Source organism: Notothenia rossii (assembly GCF_949606895.1).
Source record: "Notothenia rossii genome assembly, chromosome: 11".
Classification (NCBI taxonomy): domain Eukaryota; kingdom Metazoa; phylum Chordata; class Actinopteri; order Perciformes; family Nototheniidae; genus Notothenia; species Notothenia rossii.
This window is the reverse complement of record NC_136910.1, coordinates 57194805-57222257: the sequence shown is the minus strand read 5'-3', so window position 1 is coordinate 57222257 and position 27453 is coordinate 57194805. Positions and strand designations below refer to the sequence as shown.

Below are 27453 nucleotides of genomic sequence, written 5' to 3'. Positions count from 1 at the left end.
TTTTCCTTAAAATCTAAAGACGTTGGTTTTTTTTATAGGAGATTTGAGCATGACTAGTCAGAATTGGATTTATACTTATTTACGGCTCTAAATGAGCTTCGTCATAATGCAGACAAGGTATTAATCAATGAAATATTTTTATAGTAAAATCTCAGAAGTTACACATTTATCCGAGGGGGTTTTACTTACAACCCCATCATCGAATTAAGAGTTAAAATCGCACCCAAAAGAAAACTCAATATTAAATTGTAAACCTTTATTATGATCACATACAGAGTCAGTGTGGACTTACACTACACTGACTGGGAACAGCAGAGTTGATATCATTGCAGGATTTAGGATTGATTGTGGATTTCTTTAGACATACTGTAACTGGAAATTGACAATTTTACCCTGCAACAAATATCCCAGGCAAAATACACTAACTAGTTACATGGTGTGGGGTAAAATAAAAAATCTTATATTTCAGTGAAATTGACTGAAGGGTTTAGCCCAATGGATTCACAGAATATTCTGAGTGACTGTTTTGCTCTTTGACTATCTATCCTCTCGATCAGACATGAGAGTTCTCCCTCAAAAAGCAGAGGTAAGTAGAAAATGTTGAAACTGGATCAAAGAGCATGTTAAGAGTTTATCTGGAGTCACTTGTGTGTCACTAGGCGACGAGTTCATCTGCTTGCAATGGCTACCCGGATAACAATAAAAAAAACACTCACCTATTTGTGACTCACAAGGCCTGAGGCTGTTTATTATCAAAATCAAATCAAAGTCAAAGTATTATGGCGCTCTGTCACCGTGAATGGAGCTTGCTGGGAAAACACAACTTTTACTTAGTCCATATCAACACAATTATATTTAAACCACTGTTTTTAAGCCAGCGGGAAGAATGCTTTATTCGTATCCGCCATCGCGACTGCCTCTGTTGTCTCTGTAGCCGCCGCCGCCTCCTCCTCCACCACCTCGTGAGTATCCGCCGCTGCCTCCGCCGGATCTGTAGCCACCGCCGCCGCCACCGGAACGACTGTCGGATCCGTAGCTTGATCTGTCGCCATAGCTTCTTTCTCCTCCGCCGCCGCCATAGCTTCTGTCTCCTCCGCCGCCGCCGCCATAGCTTCTGTCTCCTCCGCCGCCGCCATAGCTTCTATCTCCACCACCATAGCTTCTCTCACCGCCATATCCGCCTCTTCCGCGACCGCCTCTTGATCCGCCGCCACCCCTAGGACCACCGCCTTTTCCTGCCTCGTCGACGCGGATTGACCGGCCATCGAGGGAGGTTCCGTTCATGCCGTCCATTGCGTCTTTGGCATCCTCGGCGTTGTCGTACTTCACGAAGCCGAAACCGCGGGAATTCCCGGTCTCTCTGTCTCTGATCACGTCCACCTTCTCGATGGTTCCATACTTGGAGAAGGCCGCAGACAGAGATTCTTCGTTGGTGTCGAAGCTGAGACCACCGATGAAGAGTTTACCTTCGTCCGACATGTTGTTTAAGTCGTTTTGAGCTTTTCAGTAGTAGGAGACTATTGAATCTGAAAAGCAGGAGCTGCAGGAAGAGGCACGGGCGCTGGTCGTACTAACGGCTTAGAAATGACCGCATGGAACAGGCGCATGGATCTTTAAGGCCGCACTGAGAGGCAATATCCGGTTACGGTACCACGTGGGTTCCGCCCAGTGTAAGCCCCGCCTCTTTCTGAGAAAAATCCGCATTTAAATTATAATGTGAGATGGCAATGTTATGTTAAAGAGGTACGGGGAGGTTTTCATAGGACTTACGGTGTTATTTCTCTATTTTGTATCCATTTAATGTTATTGTGAGGGCTGTAGAATGTGAACTATGCGTATTGTCTGGTCCTCACTTGGCAACAGAAAGGTGGCGGTAATTCGCCATTAAGCTGGATGCAAGCAGCCATACAACTCGAGAAAGCAGAAGAAGAAGCCCTGCGAGAAGTGAACGTGAATACGTGTTTATAACAGACTGTTTCCAACAATACTCACAAAATGAATCATATTTCACATGACACATATCTTCCATACACTGTGGCATTAACATGGCATTTTTTAGACGGATAAATCAGGGGAAATGGGTCTTTGTTCGAGACAAATGTCTCTTATCGACCAGCTCTCGCGAGATTTCATAACAAAGCCATTACGTTCGTCAAACTGTGTTGACATTTTAAATCTAAAGTTGCCCAACGTTTACAAAAACGCCCTTGCTTTCTGCCTTTTGTATTGTACGCATGTTTGTGACCTTCCCTGATATATTAATTTAGTTATTTACAATATAAATATCCTAGACTGAGCTCACAGGAGACAGGAAATGATCTTTGCCTGTCTTTCACGGGGCCATCAAGTGTTGAGATTAGGAACTGCATAATAACACTTATATAAAGTATTTAAATATACATGAACATAACATCACATTTTATCATGATATGAACTCGAAACTGTTCAAATCACGGGCACACATACACATTTAAAAAAAAAAGGGGAACATACAGATAATAGGTGACATACATTCGAATACAAATGATGCATAAACAGTTCATTTGTATTGCATTTTTATTCGTTTAATTTCAAAGGTTTAATGTCACAACTACAGAATATGAACCACTCAATTCATCTAGAGCTAGATTTTTAACTTGGTGCCATATTGCTGTAGTTCTTGGTTGAAGTGTCCGGTTTTATTTTTGGAATATGCTCTTATGGATGGATTTTTTGTTTATCACAAATACATAAATGGTTTAATCTCCTAATTCACAGTAAATACAAGGATTATCCAATCTCTTCTAAGGTATTTGTTTAATTGTCTTTCATTTATGCTTATATATATATATATATATATATATATTATATATACATTTAAATCTTTGCATAATAACGATTCCAGCAACATCCAGCTTTTCCTACGTCAGTAGACTGAACCCATGGACGTGTTGCCTTTAAGTGCTCACAGTAAAGTTGATGTATACAGCACGTTCACTTCAGAAAAATGACCCCATTTATCACATACGATACTTTAAAATACAGCTTTTAATTGCAATAAAGCCGAAAAATGAGCTGTGCATCTCAACGTCTTGACTGGATGTGGTCTGGTTGATATAATCGATACTAATGTAACAATGAAGTGCAAATATCAGCATGTTTGGACGGTTTGGACATATATGTTTCGAAGAATTAGTAAACTAACATATATTCCAGATTCAGCAACACTTATTCACTCGGTTTCTGGAATGTTTACACAATACCACAGTTAATGGAAAAATCGCGAATCTTGTTGTCTTTTATCATATTGTCTTGCACTTGCAAATTAAATTTACGACATTTTGTTGGACATTGAAGGCATCATACTTAATGCACCAAACAGTTGTACTACATTGGAGAAAGACACGTCTGTAAATCACCGTATGATTTGGTTTGGGCTTAATAAACTACCCAGCGATAACACTTGTGTTGCCTACATTTAAATCATTATGGGCTAAAAGTTGTAAAATGCGTTAAAAACTGAATCCAGAGGTTTTTTTCTCTCTCCATTCGTTGAACTGAGCGGAGAGCAGGCAGAGAGGCGGAGATCGGAGGCGGGGCTTAAGGGAAACTCCAATGCGCATGCCCAGTAAGCATGATCCGGGTACTTTATCCTACAGTTGCTCCATTTTGGGCTTCGAGAAAGCATTCGCCATTTGTTCTATGAATTTATGTATTGTAGAATCACGACCAATGTTCCTTTTCACCGTTAGTGTTTTAGGTATTAGTAAAACAAGTAGAAATCGGGATGTTCTTTTGTTGTTTCTCTCAATGTTTCCTTTTCATTGGTGGGTGGGTCTCCAGTGCCTGCTTGCTTCTGATTGGCTAGTGTGCCCCGTTTTTGAGCTTTTCAGAAATAAGACACTCCTGCTACTTTTAATGAGGGATACAAAAATGTTTGACGATAAGTTCTTCATGAGACTGATACTGTTGCACTCAATACTAGTTAGAATACTACCAACAAAACAATGAAGTACTTTTACTGTGTATCTTTTGAGTAATCCTCTGTCAAAGTCCCCTCCTGAATCAGAATCAGAATACCTTTATTAGAGCCAAAGACAGCTTGAGTTCATGAATGCCTGCCTTTCTGCTATGTGATGAGACTGATACTGTTGGACTGGTTAGACTACTACCATAATAACTATGAAGTACTTTTACTGTGTACTTTTTGAGTAATCCTCTGTCAAAGTCCCCTCCTGAATACAAGAACGGGTGTTGTACTATTATCTATGAAGAGGGATACAATGAATATTTGCCATCCATTCTTAATGAGACTGATACTGTTGGACTGGTTAGACTACTTCCAAAAACACATTTTAGTACTTTTACTGTGTACTTTTTCAGTAATCCTCTGTCTAAGTACAAAAACAAGCTACCTCTGCTATCTTTGATGAGGGATAAACATATATATTGCCATAAGTTCCTCATAAGACTGATATAGTTGGAATTAGTTGGAATTAGACAACTATCACAATTACTATGAAATACTTTTACTGTGTACTTTGTGAGTACAAAGTCTAAGTCCCCTCCTGAATCAGAATCAGATTACCTTTATTCGAGCCAAAGACAGCTTGAGTTCATGAATGCCTGTCTTCCTGCTATGTGTGAATGAGACTGATCCTGTTGGACTGGTTAGACTACTACCAACCTAACTATGAAGTACTTTTACTGTGTACTTTGTGAGTAATCCTCTGTCAGTCCCCATACGAGCTAATTCTCCCATCCTTGATGAGGGATAAAACATATTTTTTGCCATAAATTCTTCATGAGACTGACACTGTTGGCTACTAAGACTACTCCAACGAGTACTATGAAGTATTTTTATTGTGTACTTTGTGAGTAAACCTCTGTACCCTCCTGAGTACAAGAATGCATGTTTTCGTAATATTCTCTTCATGAGACGGATATTGTTGGAGGTTTTAAGAGAATAAGGTAGACACATGATATCAACACAAATCAACAAATATTCTGCTATGTTTGAACCACAGGGATATTTAAATATGAATGATTCAACATGACTTTGTTGGGCTTTGTTGAGATAAGATGAGGTCAAAGTGAAGTATGAAAGAACCAAAATATGGTCATCCTGAAATAATGCATTAACAATATTGGTAATGACCTTAAGATGCTTTCCCGTGTTGACTAAACGAGCAAAACATTCCGGTTTTCAACATATTATACAATTCCACCTTTTCATTTTATACACAAATGTCGCTTTCTCACATTGTCCTCAGTATTTATTGCTTTTATTAATGTATAAACATGTATTACATTTAGTAAACATGAAAAAACCCATCAGTTTTACACATTTTTAAACACCTTAATTCCTGAATGACAACTTCGCTGTTTTCTGTTCATAATGCCCTCTTTTGAATTCATGTAAGGAACACTGTGCCTGTGGCGACGGTGGCTGCGAGGGAGTGTGGTCGTCTTTCAACCAGAAGGTGTTGATATGGGTTCGATCCCAGCCCCTGCAGTCAACATGTCGATGTATCCTTGACACACTTATCCCTGAGTTGCTCCCAATGTGTGAATGTGTATGAATGTGTATGAATGTCTGTATGAATGTTAGTTCATAGAAGGTACAAGGTACTCTGTATGAATAGGTGTGACTGACATGTATATAAAGCGCTTTGAGGGGTCGTAAAGACTGGATAAAGCGCGATATAAGTACAGTCCATTTACCTTTTCAGAATTGTTTAATAAAGTTGAAAAAACCACCAACTTTTCTCAACTCTCCTTCAGACTGTGTTTTATCACATGCAATGTTTTTGCTTTACGAACATGTGCGGGTCCTATTCAAGCAACATAAATAAGTCCAATAATGAGAAAAGTTTCTGGGTGTTTTTGTCTCGTGTATTGGAGCGATTTTGCAAAAACGTTGAGTTCCTTTTTCCACCCGTTGATATGAGGTTTAGCTTTCAAATATTTACATTTATTAATATAGCGTCTACTCAACAAAATCAAGTTGTTTAACAGAAAGTCCACGTTGTTACCTTTCTGTCATCCTCGGGCGGGTGGTGGCTCAGTCTGTAGGGACTTGACCTGGGAACCGGTTCGAGTCTCGGAACCAAGTGACTACCGAGGTGTCCCTGAGCAAGGCGCTGTCTCTACACTGCTCCCAGAGCGCCGACCTAATGGCTGCTCACTGCTCCCAACACTAGGATGGGTCAAATGCAGAGATCGTCCGGCAGTGGCTCAGTCAGTAGGGGCTTGGACTGTGAGCTGTAGGGTCGTTGGTTCGAGTCCCCAACCTAAATATTGGGTGTGAAATGCTACTTGGTGAGGTCCCAGTTCACCTCCTGCCCTGCCGTGGTGCCCTTGAGCAAGGCACCGGACACCCCCCCTCGCTCCCATTGCTCCCCGGGCGCTGTGCAATAGCTGCCCACTGCTCCTAGTACTAGACTCCTGGTACTAGGTTAAAAGCAGAGAACACATTTCCCTGTGTGTGCTGTGTGCTCTGCATGTGTGACCATCTATCTATCTTCCTAAGTACTGTGGCTTTAATCGACATCATATTTATAGGGTGTATTAATATACCTTTACATTGAAGCCAGCTCTGAAACATGAGCCAACATATATTAGAGACTGTATATGTTCTACAGTCTCAATATGTTTCCACATGAATTGTTATCCAAATTAAATCTTACATGTAAGAAGTGGTTGGATGGATGAATATCAAATATTAGGGGCTAAAGGAATACATTCAACAACATCACTTAAAATACATTCAAAGTTGGGGAAAAGAAGGAGGATGAACTCAAGATTATAGCAGGCTTAACAAAGCTAAACACAAAACTGGCAATGAATATACCATAAGTAAGTATATGACAGTGTTAGATTGTTCCACAATGAAAATGATCTATTTCACAGACTCAAATTAATACCATATTTCTTCAGAATATACACTGCCATACTTCAGAAGGACCGAATCACTCTTGAGTATGAATTAAGACTCAGGTGTCGACACTGTCTGTGAAATAAAATGGCAAAAGAACATTTCAAAAAGAACATCTCATGTAAGTAGGGAAATCAAATGATCAAAGGCTAATGATTGTAATATCTTTCAGACAAACATATTTATTTCCAGGTAGGTAAACACAAAGGAGGAATTTAACGTGGTGCAGGTGCATACATACAAGTAAAACAAAGATTAAAAAACACACGTAGAGAACTAGAAAAATATTAAAAATAATAAAACATAGTAAAATATAACAGTATTTACATTTCAATGGAATGGACTAAGAAGGAATAACAATTGGCAGTAATAATATAAAATAATAATAAAAAACGATATTGTTGTACATTGGGTGCATTAATGTAATGCATAGAGTCTGCGTTGTGGCTGAGGTAAAGTGGTATTGTGGTATAATTATCACTGGTAATGAAGGTAGATGAGTAGTAACACATTACATGTCACTTCTTTGGCTTTAGGAAGGATAGGTTAAGTTAAATATATGTTGAACAGTAGAACCGCCCATGCTGTCACTGGATCTGTCACAGGACCACAGTGTTGTTGTGAAGACGGAAGTGAGAGGAGGACTTCCCTCTGGACAATTCTTCATTTGGAAACAGTTAAAGTAATACACCACCACCTGCTCAGTCATGACTACTGCGTACAAAAACAGGTAGGACACTCTCAAGGTGAGTTTTAGCATGATGTGCATGCCATTCAGAAACTGCTGCAACATCATTGTTGCCACTAGACTAGCATCCTAACCTATAACTTATATATACAGTCTATGATCCTAACTGCTCACTGACAATAATTTCACTGTTTAGTTATGAGCAGCTCAGCTAATCAAACAAAAGACAAGTTTAGAGCAATACCCACCAATGAAAAGGAAACATTGAGAGATTGAAACAACAAAAGAAAATCCTGTTTCTACTTGTTTTATGAATACCTAAAAAACCGGTTGGTCGTGATTCTACAATACATAAATTCATAGAACAAATGGCGAATGCTTTCTCGAAGCCCAAAATGGAGCAACTGTAGGATAAAGTACCCGGATCATGCTTACTGGGCATGCGCATTGGAGTAGTCTCTTAAACCCCGCCTCCGATCTCCGCCTCTCTGCTCAGTTCAGTGAATGGAGAGACGAAAAACCCCCGCTGGATTCAGTTTTTAACGCATTTTACAACTTTTAGCCCCTAATGATTTAAATGTAGGTAACACAAGTGTTAGTGCTGGCTAGTTTATTAAGCCCAAACTCAATCATACGCTGATTTACAGACGTCCCTTTCCCCAATGTAAGATGTAGTACCACTGTTTGGTGCATTAAGTATGATGCCTTCAATGTCCAACACAATGTCGTAAATTTCATTTGCAAGCCCAAGACAATAAGATAAAGATGAATCCCAAGATTCCCGATTTTTCCATTAACTGTGGTATTGTGTAAACATTCCAGAAAGCGAGTGAACAATAAGTGTTGCTGAATCTGGAATATATGTTAGTTTACTAATTCTTCGAAACATGTCCAAACACGCTGATATAGCACTTCATTGTTACATTTGTATCGATTATAGCAACCAGACCACATCCAGTCAAGATGTTGAGATGCACAGCTCATTTTTCGGCTTTATTGCAATTAAAAGCTGTATTTTAAAGTATCGTATGTGATAAGAAGGGTCATTTTTCTGAAGTGAACGTGCTGTAAACATCTACTTTACTGTGAGCACTTAAGGCAATACGTCCATGGGTTAATTCTACTGACGTAGGAAAAGCTAAACATAAATAATATACAATGAAACAAATACCTTAGAAGAGATTGGAGTATGAGTATCCTTCTATTTTCTGTGAATTAGGAGATGAAACCATTTTTGTATTTGTGATAAACACAAAATCCATCCATAAGAAAAGACTCCAAAATAAAACCGGACACTTCAACCAAGAACTACAGCAATATGGGACCAAGTTAAAAATATATCTCTGGAATGAATTGATTAGTTCATATTCTGTGGTTGTGACATTAAACCTTTGAAATTAAATGAATACAAATGCAATAAACTATTTATGCATAATTTTTATTCGAATGTATGTCACCTATTATTTGTATTTCCCCCCTTTTTCTTTTTAAATGTGTATGTGTGCCCGTGATTTGAACAGTTTCGAGTTCATATCATGATAAAATACGATGTTATGTTCATGTTGTGTTACTATGCAGTTCCTAATTTCAACACTAGATGGCCCCGTGACAATGTCCAGGAGACCATGATAGACAAGACAAGCAAAGATAATCTCCTGTCTCCTGTGAGCTCAATCTAATGTATTTGTTTTTTAAATAACTAAATTAATATATCAAGGAAGGTAACAAACATGTGTACAATAAAAAAGGCAGTAAGCAAGGGCGTCAAAACGTTGGGCAACGTTACATTTAAAATGTCGACACTGACGAACGTAATGGCTTTGTTATCAAATATCGCGAGAGTTTTGTCGATAAGACACACTTGTCTCGAACAAAGACCCCTTTCCCCCTGATTTATCCGTCCGAGAAATCCCATGTTAATGCCACAGTGTATGGAATATATGTGTCATGTGAAATATGATTCATTTTGTGAGTATTGTTGGAAACAGTCTGTTATAAACACGTGTTCACGTTCACTTATCACAGTGCTTATTCTTCTTCTTTCTCGAGTCGTATGGCTGTTTGCATCCAGCTGAATGGCGCATTACCGCCACCTTTCTGTTGCCAAGTGAGGACCAGACAATACATATAGTTCACATTCTAAAGCCCTCAAAAGAACATTAAATGGAGAAAAAACGGAGAAATAACACCTTAGGTCCTATGAAAACCTCCCCGTACCTCTTTAACATAACAGTGCGATCTCACATTATAATTTTAATCCGGCTTTTTCTCAGAAAGAGGCGGGGCTTACACTGGGCGGAAACCACGTGGTACCGTAACCGGATATTGCCTGTTTCATTGCATCGCGAAATTCTTGATTTTTTTTCACGCGAATCATTCCTGAGCCGTCTCCACGACCAGCGCCCGTGCCTCCTCCTGCAGCGCCTGCTCTTCAGATTCAATAGTCTCCTACTACTGAACAGCTCAAAACGACTTAAATAACATGTCGGACGAAGGTAAACTCTTCATCGGCGGCCTCAGCTTCGACACCAACGAGGAATCTCTGGCTTCGGCCTTCTCCAAGTATGGAACCATCGAGAAGGTGGACGTGATCAGAGACAAAGAGACCGGGAATTCCCGCGGTTTCGGGTTCGTGAAGTACGACAACGCCGAGGATGCCAAAGACGCAATGGACGGCATGAACGGAACCACCCTCGATGGCCGGTCAATCCGCGTCGACGAGGCAGGAAAAGGCGGTCGTCCTAGGGGAGGATTCGGTGGAGGTGGCGGCGCTCGCGGAGGTTCAAGAGGCGGATTCGGTCGGGGGAGAGGTGGTGGATATGGCGGCGGTGAGAGAAGCTATGGCGGCGGCGGCGGAGGAGAAAGAAGCTATGGCGACAGATCAAGCTACGGATCCGAGGGTCGTTCGGGTGGCGGCGGAGGTGGTCAGTACAGATCTGGCGGTGGAGGCAGCGGCGGATACTCAGGAGGTGGAGGAGGAGGAGGCTACAGAGAAAACAGAGGCCAGGGTGGCGGATACGAGCGACCATCTTACCGTGATGGATACGAATAAAGCATCCTTCCCCTCCCCCCCCATGTATCAAAATCATCACTTCAGGCCGGCTGTATTTCAAAGATGGCTCCTCCAGATGAAGAAAAAAAATGTCCACGTGTTTTTTGCTGACCTTAGTTTTGTAGTTATGTTGTATTAGCTCGAGCATCTTAGCACAAACGAATATAGCCATGAGGTTTTTTTTCATTCCTTAACAAAAACCCTGTTACGATATAAGACGTTCAAGACTCTTTTAGCTCGATTTGGAAAATAAAAGGTCATTTGTTAAACAGCAAAAAAAATGCATCTGTGTAATCTGAATGGTTCTGTGAAAGTCCACATTTTTGCGGACCGAACAATGGCTCGCCACGTGGCTTCCCGCTAGCTATGCTAATAGACTTAGCACGTGATTCCTGATTTTGATTCCCTTTTTTTATTTTTGTTCTATTCGTATTGAGACATCCGAAGACACTTTTGTTCGTTTATCCTTTTTGCTGAATTCCCCTCTCTATGGTAGTCTCTAAGGCTGACTACCTCTTGCCGGGTTTTAAACGGAGAGGAAGGATTTCCGATTAAGCTTAGAAACAGACTTTTGTGGAATTTGATGCTAAATTCCCGGTTCCTCCTCCTCCTCCTTTTTTCCAGACTGTACCACACATCCGAAAAGACTGTTCCTGAAATTGCATCCGGCAACGTGCAACAGTCTGTCCTTTTCTCTGTGCTCTGCTCATCTGCATTTTTTATGTGCTGTAAAATGGACTAATCTTGTTTTTAAGTGATCGAAAATGTAACTTCGTTTCCCCAAAGTAATAGCTCAACCGGGATCGGTTTTGTACTTTATGTTCTTTGTATGATCGACCGTTTTTTAATTTCTTTGTCAGTTTGGCTTAATTGAGCCTATTTAACATACTGTGGAAAAAAATAAAGATACTCTATACTAAGACGTCCTAAATCCTCGCTGTCTTTTCTTATATTTACTTAAATTCATAGGTTCAACAATTAAAATGCACTCTTAATTATTCAAAACAAATGGCGCTGCAAAAATATTTAATAGTAAATTACAAATAAGGTGCTTTACCCTAAGCTAAATGTCTTCTAGCATGAACCTTAAAATGCAAAAATAATGGGAATTAATAATAACAATAGGTGCCAAAATTCTCCTCATAGTCAACTAAAATTCAGTTATTTAATTAAAATACACTTTTCTTTACTACAACCACTGCTAACAAAGCTCTCCTAAACAAGCAACTTAAAAATAAAGGTACACATGGCAACAGAGAGTGGATATGTTCACTTCAATCACATGGGCCAAATCAGGCCCTTGGTGGATTTCATTTCGGCCCGCAGGATAATTTCTAATTCCTATTAGATCTGGCCCTCCGGTATATTGCACCTTCACTCCATCCTGAGGGTCTCCTCAGCTCAGAGCCTGAGCCCAAACATTGATGACCTTGCACCCAAGATGAGATGCCAAGTATCTGAGCTAGCATCACAGAGCAGCACACTGAGTCTAATGGATGTTTCCTTCTGCACTTTCTCTCTCACGACAACAGGGCATGTTTGGTTTCTCTTTGAGGGAAATAGTTTTGTTGAAGCTGTTGTTGGCCTGTGGGAAAATGTACTCATAAGAACTGACTCTGGAGAAGCTGCAGATAGAGCCATAAGAAATGAATCAACTGATTATTTCATGTTTAATGTTGTTTTTAGAGGCAATCATTGAAGCTTTGTTAGTTCCAGGTTTAATATGTGCAATAAGTTAATTTCAATACGTTCTGCAATAATCATTGAACCAGTCCGGCCCTCGACGAGTACCCATTTTTTTATTTTGGCCCACTGTGTCTTTGAGTTGGACCCCCCTGACTTAAATGATCTTGGAGGGTACCCATTCTTTGGTGCTTTAAAACCTCTCGTAGTAAAATGGTAAACATTATCTGGTGATTTTTTCTTCAGCCTTTCAAAAAGTAGTCTTGTGTGTTGCATGCGGTGGTAAAATTAATCTTTTCAAAGGTTAAACGAGTCGACTCAAATTCAGTTATTTGAAGTAAAGTAGCGTGACCTGAAGTGCACCGTTCTTTACTCCACCCACTGCTAACAAAGCTCGTGTAAATAAACAAATGAAACCACCTTAACTAAAACTAAAGGCTCAATGAAAGTAAATTGAAAAGCACATGTCTTAGTCAGAGGGGAACCATTCTTTGGTTTTTAATTGTGTTTAAACCTCTATTGTTGTAACACGGTACACATCATTTGAGTTTTTTTCGTCAGTATTCGTTTCATGGGATGCATGAGGTGGTAACATATCTTCTCAAAGGTTAAACCAGGCCACTCACCGGTGCTTTTTTTATGTTACATGACCTAAAATGCACTTGTCTTTACTACAACCACTGCCAACAAGCCTCACCTAAATGAGCAAATACAAGCCTTTTGATCATTTTTGTTATCAATATTAAATTATACCAATAATACAATTAGAGTGAGGTCTAAAAACAAATGAGGGTGGTTTTGTGTTCTGGTTGGTCACTAGCATTAATAATGTTTCTTCGTGTTACACTTACAGGCATATGTACTCCAGCGGGTGGAGCGGTCTCGTGTGGACGGACTCGTGTCTTGAGCCGTCGCCGTGTGGACGGAAGACTTTTTTGAAAAGGACTACGGTTAGTTTTCGTCTCCGTGTGGCCTTAGTTGATGTAAATGTTTAAAGTCACACCCGTTGGTTTCATGTGTGTTTTTGAACCCCCTGCATATATTATGTATGTATTAGCATTCAGCTTTAAGTAACAAAGGAGCCACAGGACAGCAGCGAGGGGGGAGATGGTAATGTAGAGAAGTTCAGGACAATGGAGAGTCAAATATTTTAATGGCTTCCTAATGAAATGAATTCTAAATCCACACCGTCTTCAAATAGCATTGCAATCAATTCTTTAGAAAATAAAACGACACACTTTGAGTGGACTTCAGGCAGAAAATAATATTGATATCCTATAACTATAATGTGTGTGTGAAGGGAAGGTTCAGTGAGACACAGTAGATGGGGGAGCTCCTTCCTGTGGGTGGGGGTGGGTGCAACACATACTTCAGCCACCTTCAAAAGGCCCACGTAGAAGAATCCTAACCAGCCTGAGTGCACGATTTATTTAGAATATTTTCACCGCTTTTTTTTTATGGGAAACTCGCTCATTTCCTGTGCTCTCGTTATATCTCCAGACGTCATTCGAAAACAGCTATTTCCCCGCTCAGAACACAGCCGTTTCTGGAGGTTTTCCGGCCATTTATTTATGTGATTGTGAGTGAATAAAAAAGAACCCTTTTAAAAGTCACACAATAACACAAACAAACTAAACAAGCTAAGCGGGAACTCTCGTGTTGTGAGAAGTAAAACGAGTGGAGAGAGAACGGCTGTGTACGAGCACTGTTGTTTATTGTTGTTATTTACCCATATTCTGACACTTCAGGCGGTTGTGCATGTGAGCTAGCTTCAGACATTTGACCCTGGGGTCCTGGCTTTGGTTAATGTTGACTTTGTTCATGAAACATCTTCAACAATTAGCCTTTTTTTAGCAACTTTATTGATTTGAAATGGAGCCACAACAGGCGGTGTGATTGATGTGAAGTGGTGAAAACATTCTAATCAAAGCTCTATTTAAAACCTGTCTCTCAGCAGCAGCAGCCTCTGGATGTGAGACAATGGCCTTCAGGTGCTCAGCTAGCTTCAGACATTTTTCTTTTGACCATGTGTTCCTGCCTTTGGTTATTGTTTGTTTGACTTTGTGCTTTAAACATCCTCAACATTTAGCCTTTTAGCAACTTTACTGATTTGAAATGGAGCCACAGCAGACTGTCTGACGGGCGTGTGTTATTATAGCGTTCTTAAAATAGTTCTCTATCTGTGTTGTTTGATTTGTACTTGTATGAATGCACCAAGTCAAATTCCTCGTACGTGTCAAGCTACCTGGTGATAAACCTGATTCTGATGTGAAGTGGTGAAAAGATTCTAATCATAGCTTCATTTAAAAAGTGTCTCTCAGCAGCAGCAGCCTCTTTTAAATTAACAACTGGATGTTCTTCTTCTTCTTCATCAGGAGTATTCTCAGAGTCATAGCTCATCAGTCCTTTCTTTACTGTCCCCTTCAGGTTCCCTCTCCTCCGCAGGTATTCTGAACGCCACGTAAGGACACGTCCTGGTGTTCAGACACACCAGCTTCTTCAGCGTGGCAGAGTTCACTATGTCGAAGCCCACGCGGCCCCCGAAGGTGCTGGGCTTCCAGTAGTCTGGAGAACATATGGGGTTTCCCAGGAGGCCTTTCAGGGAGAAGGGGGCCCCCATCTCCACCATGCTCTCTCCAAAGAGGGCCCCCGGTCGAGTTTGCTCCAACATCAAGCCGGGGTAAAACTCCAGAGCGTCGATGTCCCCGTAGACTTCCTCCAGCTCGAGGGCTATCTCCTCGTTAGCTGCAAACACAATTATGGCAGCGTTAGATCTCTTTAATATAATAATAATATAATATAGAACACCCCTTGTTGTTAAACACCAACGATGTGCAATATGCGCACGCTGCTTAGGTAACATGAAGCTGTCTTTGGCTCTCTTCTGATGGTACAATGTGCATTTCCCCTCTGAGGGACGAATGAAGGGATTCTGATTCTGAATATCTCATTTCGTTTCAAACCTTTATTTATGGAGGTGAATCCCAAGTAGGTTCCACATGAACACATATAAACATAACAGAAAAACTAAACGGACATCATACAGCATATTTACAGCGACCACAGTTTACATAGCTAGTGACATTTACAGGTTCCATCAGTTTCCGATTGGATAGCATCTACCGTGTAGCATCTATCCGTGCTTTAAAAACATTTAGACATTGCTCAGTTTCCCTTTCAATTGCAGACTGTTCCAAGTTAGCGGAGCTGCACATCTAAAAGCTGTCTTCCCTAAGACACTTAGCAGTTGGCACATTTAATAAACCTACAGCATGCGATCTCAGGCAGTAGCCATTTACAATTCGCCGTGAGACCAGGGAGCAGATGTAGGATGGAGGTTTCGCTAACCTGCAGGTCCGCTGCAACTCTGACTACTTTTAAATCCAGGCTGAAGACTTTTCTTTTTGCCACTGGTTTTAATTAAACTATTCACATCTTAAACTGCACTGTAACTTTTATCCATGTGTTTTTTCTTTTAATGTTTATTTTATTAACTTTTATTTTTAATGACTGAATTTAAATGCCATTTTCTTAATGTCTTTCATTTTTTGTAAAGCACTTTGAATTGCCTTGTGTTGAAAAGTGCTATATAAATAAACTTGCCTTCCCTAACATGTCTTTGTATATGAACATGTCCCAGTGACTGAGCCTCCGTACGGTTAGTGAAGGCAGACCAGCCGTGGCGTACAGGGGACAGTGATGGGTTAATGCTTAACAGTGAGTCACACATCTCAGTGCGCTGTGATAGGCGGCATATCAACACTCTCTGTCTCCGTAGGGATCCACTGACACTGTTACATCTAGTAGGGAAACGCATGACGTCACACCACTGCTTTAAAAACTGCTCGTGTCTTTTACAGTTGATTTTAAATATATTTGAATTGTTGATGAAGCTTTGAAGCACCTTGCTGTTCCCTAAATGAGAGATGTTATGTATTCTTGTTTTCCTGCAGATCACTACGGTCGCCCACCGCTTGTATGTTAGGTCTGAAAGCACCTTTTGTTCTTGTGTCCTTGAACTAGATCTCGTGACCTTCAGATATATAAATGAAAAACTCTCTAGGGCTACTAGTTTGAAACACGGTCATCTTGACGGTAACGGAGGATGTTCCTTAAAGGGAATAGAAGCCAATTATGTTAAGAATGTGTGCTCCTCTAAATATCTATTTCAAATCCTGAGAGCAAGAAGGCCATCACCGGAATGTGGTTAAAACCATTAAAAAACCTTCTTTGGACGATATGATATTTTAAGAGGGAAAGAATAACTCTTGCTACAGGGAATGTTTTTGTCGAGATGGGAAAATGGATAATATATGTTACACCAATACGACTATCATTTGTCTAGAAGGGATTTTTTTTGTATTTTTAAGGGTTGTATCTTCTATCCTATCTAACTTTTAGCTAGAAAAATAAAACAGGTTTTTCCCAAAAGGTCAAACTATTCACACTCAAACCCTCAAAACCCAGCTCTTCAGAAGCTCCCTGTCAGACCCCTTAGTCACTTCTACGCTGCTATGGACATCATTTATATATATCCTGCTCACTTGAAGTAAACGCTTATTCTGTGTTTCTTTTGTATATTATTAAGTGTTCCAACGTCATGGCCACTTCTACTGATCATAGTTCCATCGTTGAGGTCTACTAGAATAGATTTACATTGTTCAATGTTCCAAACTCACATTGGTTTCTCATACAGCATCTCTGTATAGTATGTGTATTCACTCTCTGTCCTACACGGCTTGTTGGAGCTCCTGACCCCCCCCCCCCCCCTCCCTGTGAGCCCAGTGGCCGTCTGCGAGACAGCGAGACACAGCGAAACCCAGTCCGAACACACACACACACACACACACACACACACACACACACACACACACAGACACACACACACTTGTCTCCTCTCACCTGAGAACTCTCTGAAGGAAGTGTACGGCCTCAGGTTGAATCGCTTCCTGTACTCGTTGAAGGGCTGCATGCGAAGCTGCCGCGACTCTTTTATCGTCCCCACGGCCACTTTAGTCACCACAGGGTGGATGTTGTGGCCCCCGCCGATCTGTGGGACAGAGTTTCAAGTTTCAAGTTTCAAGTTTCAATGACACAATAAAACAGATACAATATTTGTATTCAAGGCTCAAGGCTCTTATAGTCATACTAACTGTTTAGGGGGAACTAAATCTTTTTTTGTATGTTTTTGTGTTTCTCTCATTTTCCTACGATAATGTTATGATTGGCTGTGAATGAGAAAATATGAAGGACAGACCATCTGGAGCAGTGCTTCTCAAAGTGCTGTCTACTGGTAGTCCGTGAGCGCCCCCTAGTGGTCTGTGAGTATATTGGTAACATTTGAAATAAATAAATACATTTAAGTTTTCCGTGGGAATATCTCCGCAATGGAGCGAGCTTAGGTTTAACTTTCGATTGTAATTGGAATATGATTAAGTTACGTTTTAAGACGGTTCATTTAGAATAATTCATACATCATTCAAATATGAATAAAACAGCAATTCAAATGTGAGACCCCCACATGCACTTCAATCTGCATTATAAATGTCAGTATGCTGCAAGAAGTATGTTCTTTTCCCGATTACTGGATATCACGTGCACAGGATTGTGACTTTCTCAGACATATACTGTGTAGTACATATTACACATATCTATCTGGAGGCTGTTAGATGATGGTATCCTTTAAAAAAAAATGATTTTGAGAATAAGTTATTGATATGCATACACTATATTCTCAGATATATACTGTAGTACATACATATATCTATATATCATCTTCATGTATAGTATAATGTTTGCCCTTCCTGCTTTTAAATGTCATTTAATAATGTGTCTCCTTTTTGACAAGCACTTTGAATGACCTTGTGTTGAAATCTGCAAACAAAACATCATATTGTATAAGCTTTATATGTTTGGTGTGCAGAAATCTTAGTTTAAGAACTCACAATTCTACTTAAAAACAGAAAAAAGTACAGAAAAACTCATTTCCATGCCTATTAAAAGAGCAATACTGCAGATGATCTCCCACCATTCAGCTACTAACAGGGCAATGTGAGGGTTTGAACTTCCAGGCAAGGTTTGTTGCTGCATATTTCTGATGTTTGTGCAACGTAAGACATCACAAGTAACGTACTTTAGTAAAACAGGAAGACGTAGAATATGAATACCTGAAAAACTACTTTTCATACTTTACATGCAATGTGAGGGTTTGATGGATGTCGGTGCGGTTTATTACCTGTCCGGCCACCTGCTTGGAGAAGGCGTCCACCAGCTTCTCGATGCCATAGTGTGTGAGGACGGAGGTGTTGAAGAGGAACTGGGGATATGTCACCTGGTCTCCGCTGATCAGGAAGCTGTCGGGCATCAGGGGGTGCCAGTGGTACAGCTGCGTGAACTCCAGAGAGATGCGGTTCCCGTACTGGAAGTTAGACTTGAAGAGCAGCGTGGGGTCGAACTTCAGCTGCAGGAGGTATCCACTGAGGTGCTGCACGTACTCCTCGATCACGATGCGGATCGTCTCACCTGAGGAGAGCACACACACAGGGATGAGGACTCAACCAAATACATGCGTCCTGTGTTACACTTAATATCTACACAGCTCAAACTCAGTTAAAGGACCTCACGAGCAGAGGTGGGAAGTAGTGGAGTACAAATACTTTGTGACTGAACTTAAGTACATGTTTCTGGTATCAGTACTTTACTCCACTACTTATTTTTCTTCTTACATGTTGAACACAAATACCTGTACTTTCTACTTCTCACATGTTGAACCCAAATACCTGTACTTTCTACTTCTCACATGTTGAACTCAAATACCTGTACTTTCTACTTCTTACATGTTGAACTCAAATACCTGTACTTTCTACTTCTCACATGTTGAACACAAATACCTGTACTTTCTACTTCTTACATGTTGAACTCAAATACCTGTACTTTCTACTTCTCACATGTTGAACTCAAATACCTGTACTTTCTACTTCTTACATGTTGAACTCAAATACCTGTACTTTCTACTTCTCACATGTTGAACACAAATACCTGTACTTTCTACTTCTTACATGTTGAACACAAATACCTGTACTTTCTACTTCTTACATGTTGAACTCAAATACCTGTACTTTCTACTTCTTACATGTTGAACTCAAATACCTGTACTTTCTACTTCTCTCATTTTCCAAACAGGCTGGTTCCTTTAGTCTGAATGTGTGTTTGGTGGCGTGATCATTATTATTTAGAGTCATTGCGTGCCTATTGATTTGAACACGATCCGTGTATCCATCATTTCCTGGTCTTCTCTAAAGAAGAGGGACCAATGAAAACGTTGTCATGTTGCCGTTGGTCACCATGGAAACATTCATTAGCTAACAATGACATTATTGTTCTATTAATATAAAGGGAGGTCAGGTACTCTTTAAAACAGCTGCTAGTTATGGGTACTTTTTACTGAAGTACATTTCAAAGCCTCTTTACTTTGACTTGAGTAAAGAAGTTTAGTCAGTACTTCTACTTTCACCAGAGTATTTTTTTTGTACCATGGCAATTACATGGAAAAAGCACTTTAGGACTTGTAACTAATTCCCCAGCACTTACTATGGTATGACTTGCTTGAAGTGAATATATCTGCATTTCATTCTTTATTGTTTTTGCACTTATTGTAAGTGGCTTTGGATAAAGACATATTGAGTATGAACTTTTATCAAATCGGAGATACAGGGTGATTTAATAAAGTGAGACTGAAGCGCTCCTTTGTGCACCGGTCAATCCTGAATAAAATACAGAGTTAAATCCCGGATCAAATGCACGTCAGAGGGTCTCAAACATGTTGTGTTCTGTTTACTTGTATCATGTCTTAATATCGGTCGTTGTCTGATGTTGCAAACTGAGCTGCTGTGATGTGAGTAAACATTTCAGACTTGATCAAAAAAGCTATGTGTTATATTAGGGCAGTTATATACTTGTGCTCATATAACGTAGGATCAGGTATGACATTTGGAGCAGTCTTCTGTTCAACAGCATGACTATCATTAACGATATTAAAGAGACCCTGCTATGCTTTTTTTTGGGGGGGGGTTTCCCTTCTCTATAGTTTGTTAATGTTGGCGTTTTTTCACACTAAAAATAATCTTGACGTCCTCTACTGTGAAATTAAAACATTATATAAAAAAAGTCTAAATTGCTAGATGGTTTTTTGGACCTCAATAAGAAGGAAATCACAAATTAAATTAAATTTGAAGAGTTTTTTTCCCTTGGTAAAAAGATAGGTGTTTTTCATGTAAATGTTCTGCAGAGACTTCTCTAAGTTTCTCCCCCCCCCCCCTGAAACCCCTTGATTAAATCCCTTAGTTGACTATCATGGAAATGAATCATTTAAATATCCTTCAGTTCTTTGTTGTCTCTTTGCGTCCTTCTGTTCCCGAGCCCTCGACAGACAGAGAGGTGCCGCTGGGAACTTTGTGAGGCGATTACCACCCGGGCGTTATCTGATATCATTAACATGTCTTCTGTCTTCTTTGTTCACCATTTGGTTGGCTTTAATGTAAATGATTAGTTGCCCTAACCCCCACCTTTGTTCCCTGTCTCTCTGCATAAGTTAAAGGTCACCTATCGCGCTATCTTTAGGCAATAAAACTGCAACTAGGGTAACAAGAGGTGCAGCGAGAGGACATTGCATTATTCCACTCAGAAAAAGCTCTTTCAGTCAGTCTTCAATTTCTGTTAAAGCTGTTCAGCGATGGAGCTCAATCCCACCTCCAATCAGAGACCAGACCACATTCACTTTATTTAAATCAAAATATGGTTAGTGAGGAATCAGCTCTGCCCGCACTGACCCAATCTTCTGCTCCTTGCAGCCCACTGCCTGTGCTTTAATCAACATGTTCTTTTGTTTTGTGTTAATGTTCTGTATTTTTATTTAAGTATCCCAGTAATGTCTGTTGCATGTTTTAAATGTATTGTATTTACTTGTTTAAAATGAAATGTGTTTTCCAGGGACTACAGATGAAAAACAGCCTCTTGGCTAACTCTGGCACATTTACAGAAGTGTTCATTAATGTGCACTGTCCCTGTTAAATAAATGAATACATAAAAAATAAAATAAATAGCATGGGTCTCAGATATATACAAATATATAAAAAACATGTCTATGAAGTGTTTTGCTCAAAATACCAAACAGATAACCCATTCTAGCCATGCCTCATATCCCTCTGTTTCACTTCCTGTTTCTAAAACTGCTGATTTGGGTATAAAGCTTTAAAATGAAAAGAGAACATTTATTAAAAAGAGGGGCGGAGCTTATGCGGGAGATTCTACCCGCAGATACTGCCGTGACGAAACGCCATATCATGGATTATCAAGGATTGTTTCTGAAACATCCATCCATCTCTCTATCCATCTCTCTATCCATCTATCTATCCACCTTTCTATTTTCCCTTCGCTTTAGAGTGATATTTAGGTTATTGTACATGTTCTGCTAAAACTCTTCAAAGTTTCTCAAATCCCATTCAAATAAATCCATTTAGCCAATGTCAACCAACTGGGGTCCTTTCTTCCGTAGTAGTGAACGAGTACTATTATGGCCATTTACTGCTTTACTGATTGTGTTTGGTTTATTTATATATAAAAGTACATACTCCTGATACATTATACCTGGCCTTAACCAAAACAACTACTGTGAAGCGTAAACGATTCAAACCAAACCGCCCAAGGGATCTATAGAATCTTCCTATCTAACTTTTAGCGAGCAAAATTTTTCACAAATGGTCAAACTATTCACACTCAAGCCCTAAAACCCACCTCTTCCCCCACTTCATTACTTTGATCTCTAAATTAAATGTATTATTATTATCATGGGTGTCACATTGTGAGAAAAAAAGTAATTATACAAAAAAAGTTATTATTAAAGTACTTTTTCTGATCACTAAAGGGGGTAGAAGTACTCAGGTCTTGTTCTTGAGTAAAAGTAGAAGTACTCAGATCTTGTTCTTGAGTAAAAGTAGAAGTACTCAGGTCTTGTTCTTGAGTAAAAGTAGAAGTACTCAGATCTTGTTCTTGAGTAAAAGTAGAAGTACTCAGGTCTTGTGCTTGAGTAAAAGTAGAAGTACTCAGGTCTTGTTCTTGAGTAAAAGTAGAAGTACTCAGGTCTTGTTCTTGAGTAAAAGTAGAAGTACTCAGGTCTTGTTCTTGAGTAAAAGTAGAAGTACTCAGGTCTTGTGCTTGAGTAAAAGTAGAAGTACTCAGATCTTGTTCTTGAGTAAAAGTAGAAGTACTCAGGTCTTGTTCTTGAGTAAAAGTAGAAGTACTCAGATCTTGTACTTGAGTAAAAGTAGAAGTACTCAGGTCTTGTTCTTGAGTAAAAGTAGAAGTACTCAGATCTTGTACTTGAGTAAAAGTAGAAGTACTCAGGTCTTGTGCTTGAGTAAAAGTAGAAGTACTCAGGTCTTGTACTTGAGTAAAAGTAGAAGTACTCAGGTCTTGTACTTGAGTAAAAGTAGAAGTACTCAGATCTTGTACTTGAGTAAAAGTAGAAGTACTCAGATCTTGTACTTGAGTAAAAGTAGAAGTACTCAGGTCTTGTGCTTGAGTAAAAGTAGAAGTACTCAGGTCTTGTGCTTGAGTAAAAGTAGAAGTACTCAGATCTTGTGCTTGAGTAAAAGTAGAAGTACTCAGGTCTTGTACTTGAGTAAAAGTAGAAGTACTCAGATCTTGTACTTGAGTAAAAGTAGAAGTACTCAGATCTTGTTCTTGAGTAAAAGTAGAAGTACTCAGATCTTGTACTTGAGTAAAAGTAGAAGTACTCAGATCTTGTACTTGAGTAAAATTAGAAGTACTCAGATCTTGTACTTGAGTAAAAGTAGAAGTACTCAGATCCTGTACTTGAGTAAAAGTAGAAGTACTCAGGTCTTGTACTTGAGTAAAAGTAGAAGTACTCAGATCTTGTTCTTGAGTAAAAGTAGAAGTCCTCAGATCTTGTACTTGAGTAAAAGTAGAAGTCCCAGAGTGTAGGAATACTCTGTTTCAGTAAAAGTCCTGCATTCAAAATGTTCCTCAAGTAAAAGTAGAAAAGTATTCTCATCAAAATATAGTGAAAGACAGTAAAAGTAGTCGTTGTGCAGATTGGTCCATTTCAGAATAATAGATATGATATGTTTTATAATGATTGATCATGAAAGTGTTCTCAAAGCTGGTAAAGGTGGTGTATTTTTTGTATTCTGGATTGTAGGAAACAGTATTCTGATCTCTCTGTCTGTACACACAAACTGAAAGATTGACAATAAAGTTGACTTTGAAGTTGCCAAAATCTGATCAGCTCATTTTCAGGACAAAAAGAGAGAGAATCTTTTTTCCTGAAACTTTCAGAGTCTCTTTAAACAGAGGGGACACATGTTGATGTAGGAGAGACATGAAGAAGAGGGGACACATGTTGATGTAGAAGAGACATGAAGAAGAGGGGACACATGTTGATGTAGAAGAGACATGAAGAAGAGGGGACACATGTTGATGTAGGAGAGACATGAAGAAGAGGGGACACATGTTGATGAAGAAGAGACATGAAGAAGAGGGGACACATGTTGATGAAGAAGAGACATGAAGAAGAGGGGACACATGTTGATGTAGAAGAGACATGAAGAAGAGGGGACACATGTTGATGTAGAAGAGACATGAAGAAGAGGGGACACATGTTGATGTAGAAGAGACATGGAGAAGAGGGGACACATGTTGATGTAGAAGAGACATGAAGAAGAGGGGACACATGTTGATGTAGAAGAGACATGAAGAAGAGGGGACACATGTTGATGTAGAAGAGACATGAAGAAGAGGGGACACATGTTGATGTAGAAGAGACATGAAGAAGAGGGGACACATGTTGATGTAGGAGAGACATGAAGAAGAGGGGACACATGTTGATGAAGAAGAGACATGAAGAAGAGGGGACACATGTTGATGAAGAAGAGACATGAAGAAGAGGGGACACATGTTGATGTAGAAGAGACATGAAGAAGAGGGGACACATGTTGATGTAGAAGAGACATGAAGAAGAGGGGACACATGTTGATGTAGAAGAGACATGGAGAAGAGGGGACACATGTTGATGTAGAAGAGACATGAAGAAGAGGGGACACATGTTGATGTAGAAGAGACATGAAGAAGAGGGGACACATGTTGATGTAGAAGAGACATGGAGAAGAGGGGACACATGTTGATGTAGAAGAGACACGAAGAAGAGGGGGACACATGTTGATGTAGAAGAGACATGAAGAAGAGGGGACACATGTTGATGTAGAAGAGACATGAAGAAGAGGGGACACATGCTGATGTAGAAGAGACATGAAGAAGAGGGGACACATGTTGATGTAGAAGAGACATGAAGAAGAGGGGACACATGTTGATGTAGAAGAGACATGAAGAAGAGGGGACACATGTTGATGTAGAAGAGACATGAGGAAGTGCATTCTGCATAATAGGTGATCTTTAAAGGTGTCCCCTCTCACCGATGATGATGAGGCGGGTGGTCTGGAACAGCTGCTCGTCCCCCCAGGTGGGGTGCTCTCTCTTCAGGACGTCACACACTCGGTTGTGCTCTCTCAGCCAAATCGTCGCAAACATCCCCAAACCAGGAAGCAGCCCGTACACTTCCTGTCCGATCGCCATCTGATTCTCAGGGGGCGTCCCGGGGGGGTAGCTCATCTTAACGGGGGCATCAGCCACAGTAGGGGGGAACATCTCCCCGTCAACTAACTGATGGAGAAACAAAACTCAATGATTACACACAGGTGGGAAGTAGTGGAGTACAAATACTTTGTTACTGTACTTAAGTACATTTTTCTGGTATCAGTACTTTACTCCACTACTTATTTTTCAGAGGACTTTTTACTTTGACTTCTTACATTTTGAACACAAATACCTGTACTTTCTACTTCTTACATGTTGAACTCAAATACCTGAACTTTCTACTTCTTACATGTTGAACTCAAATACCTGTACTTTCTACTTCTTACATGTTGAACACAAATACCTGTACTTTCTACTTCTTACATGTTGAACACAAATACCTGTACTTTCTACTTCTTACATGTTGAACTCAAATACCTGAACTTTCTACTTCTCACATGTTGAACACAAATACCTGTACTTTCTACTTCTTACATGTTGAACTCAAATACCTGAACTTTCTACTTCTTACATGTTGAACTCAAATACCTGAACTTTCTACTTCTTACATGTTGAACACAAATACCTGTACTTTCTACTTCTTACATGTTGAACACAAATACCTGTACTTTCTACTTCTTACATGTTGAACACAAATACCTGAACTTTCTACTTCTTACATGTTGAACACAAATACCTGTACTTTCTACTTCTCACATGTTGAACTCAAATACCTGTACTTTCTACTTCTTACATGTTGAACTCAAATACCTGTACTTTCTACTTATTACATGTTGAACTCAAATACCTGTACTTTCTACTTATTACATGTTGAACACAAATACCTGTACTTTCTACTTATTACATGTTGAACACAAATACCTGTACTTTCTACTTATTACATGTTGAACACAAATACCTGTACTTTCTACTTATTACATGTTGAACACAAATACCTGTACTTTCTACTTATTACATGTTGAACACAAATACCTGTACTTTCTACTTCTTACATGTTGAACTCAAATACCTGTACTTTCTACTTATTACATGTTGAACACAAATACCTGTACTTTCTACTTCTCACATGTTGAACACAAATACCTGTACTTTCTACTTCTTACATGTTGAACTCAAATACCTGTACTTTCTACTTCTTATATGTTGAACACAAATACCTGTACTTTCTACTTCTTACATGTTGAACTCAAATACCTGTACTTTGTACTTCATACATGTTGAACACAAATACCTGTACTTTCTACTTCATACATGTTGAACACAAATACCTGTACTTTCTACTTCTTACATGTTGAACTCAAATACCTGTACTTTGTACTTATTACATGTTGAACACAAATACCTGTACTTTCTACTTATTACATGTTGAACACAAATACCTGTACTTTCTACTTCTTACATGTTGAACTCAAATACCTGTACTTTCTACTTATTACATGTTGAACACAAATACCTGTACTTTCTACTTCTCACATGTTGAACACAAATACCTGTACTTTCTACTTCTTACATGTTGAACTCAAATACCTGTACTTTCTACTTCTTACATGTTGAACACAAATACCTGTACTTTGTACTTCATACATGTTGAACACAAATACCTGTACTTTGTACTTCATACATGTTGAACACAAATACCTGTACTTTCTACTTCTTACATGTTGAACTCAAATACCTGTACTTTCTACTTCTTACATTTTCCAAACAGGCTCTCTAAATGGTCCTTGGTATGAAAATGTTTGAGAAACACTGTTGTAGATTAATACTGAAGACATCAAAACTATAAAAGAACACATATGGAATTATCTAGTAAATAAAAAAGTGTTAAACAATACAGAATATGATTTTCATTTTAGATTCTTCAAAGTAGCCGCTTTTGCCTTGATGACAGCTTTGCAGATCTATCCACCTTGGGACCTGTTATCGTTGGCGGGGTCCGTTTCTCTCGTTTTGTTACGGCCTCGTGTGAATGAAAGGGCTGTACGCAAGAGAAACTATGAGGATATACAACCCGTATCGTCCTCGTGTAAACGGGTTAGCTTCATGAGGTAAATGTACTTAGTTACTTCACACCTAAATGTACTTAGTTACTTCACACCTAAATGTACTTAGTTACTTCACACCTCTGCTGATATTGAGAACAGACTTGACTGAACCCGACGACCCCTCTGTCCTTGGAAATGAGATATTCTCAATGAATATGATGCGTTCATGTTTTCTCCTCTCACCTGATACTTGAGTTTTCCATCTCTGTGCAGCCGGAGAACGAGCTGACGCTGGAGGTTGTCTCCGTAAATGTGTCCTGCGTCTACCTGTCCCGACACGAGAGGAAAGAAACAGTTATTGACTCATTCATTTGAAGCATGGGAAGTGGGCTTTTAATTGAAAATCTACATGAGTCTCGAGCACCTCACCCAAATAAAAACCTCCCACACACACACACAC

General features: G+C 39.6%; 3 protein-coding genes across 3 annotated transcripts in view; 1 reads left to right on the top strand and 2 right to left on the bottom strand.

Moving 5' to 3' along the window:
- Positions 1–241: 241 nt before the first annotated feature.
- LOC307025861 (uncharacterized protein) lies at positions 242–1618 on the bottom strand. Its single transcript, XM_079660818.1, has one exon. It carries the CDS (start codon positions 1477–1479, stop codon positions 892–894), a length of 588 nt encoding a protein of 195 aa, XP_079516944.1. The 5' UTR covers positions 1480–1618; the 3' UTR covers positions 242–891.
- An 8338-nt stretch (positions 1619–9956) lies between these two features.
- On the top strand, positions 9957–11576 carry LOC307025001 (uncharacterized protein). The gene has a single exon (XM_079659577.1). It carries the CDS (start codon positions 10087–10089, stop codon positions 10654–10656), a length of 570 nt encoding a protein of 189 aa, XP_079515703.1. The 5' UTR covers positions 9957–10086; the 3' UTR covers positions 10657–11576.
- Positions 11577–13475: 1899 nt separating this feature from the next.
- The window catches only part of LOC307024362 (prostaglandin G/H synthase 1-like), a 24109-nt gene continuing 10131 nt past the window's right edge, over positions 13476–27453 (bottom strand). Inside the window, 5 exon segments of the mRNA XM_079658427.1 lie at positions 13476–15084; positions 17242–17389; positions 18575–18861; positions 24828–25074; positions 27237–27320. Coding sequence (XP_079514553.1) covers positions 14729–15084; positions 17242–17389; positions 18575–18861; positions 24828–25074; positions 27237–27320 — 1122 coding nt within the window. The 3' untranslated portion in view covers positions 13476–14728.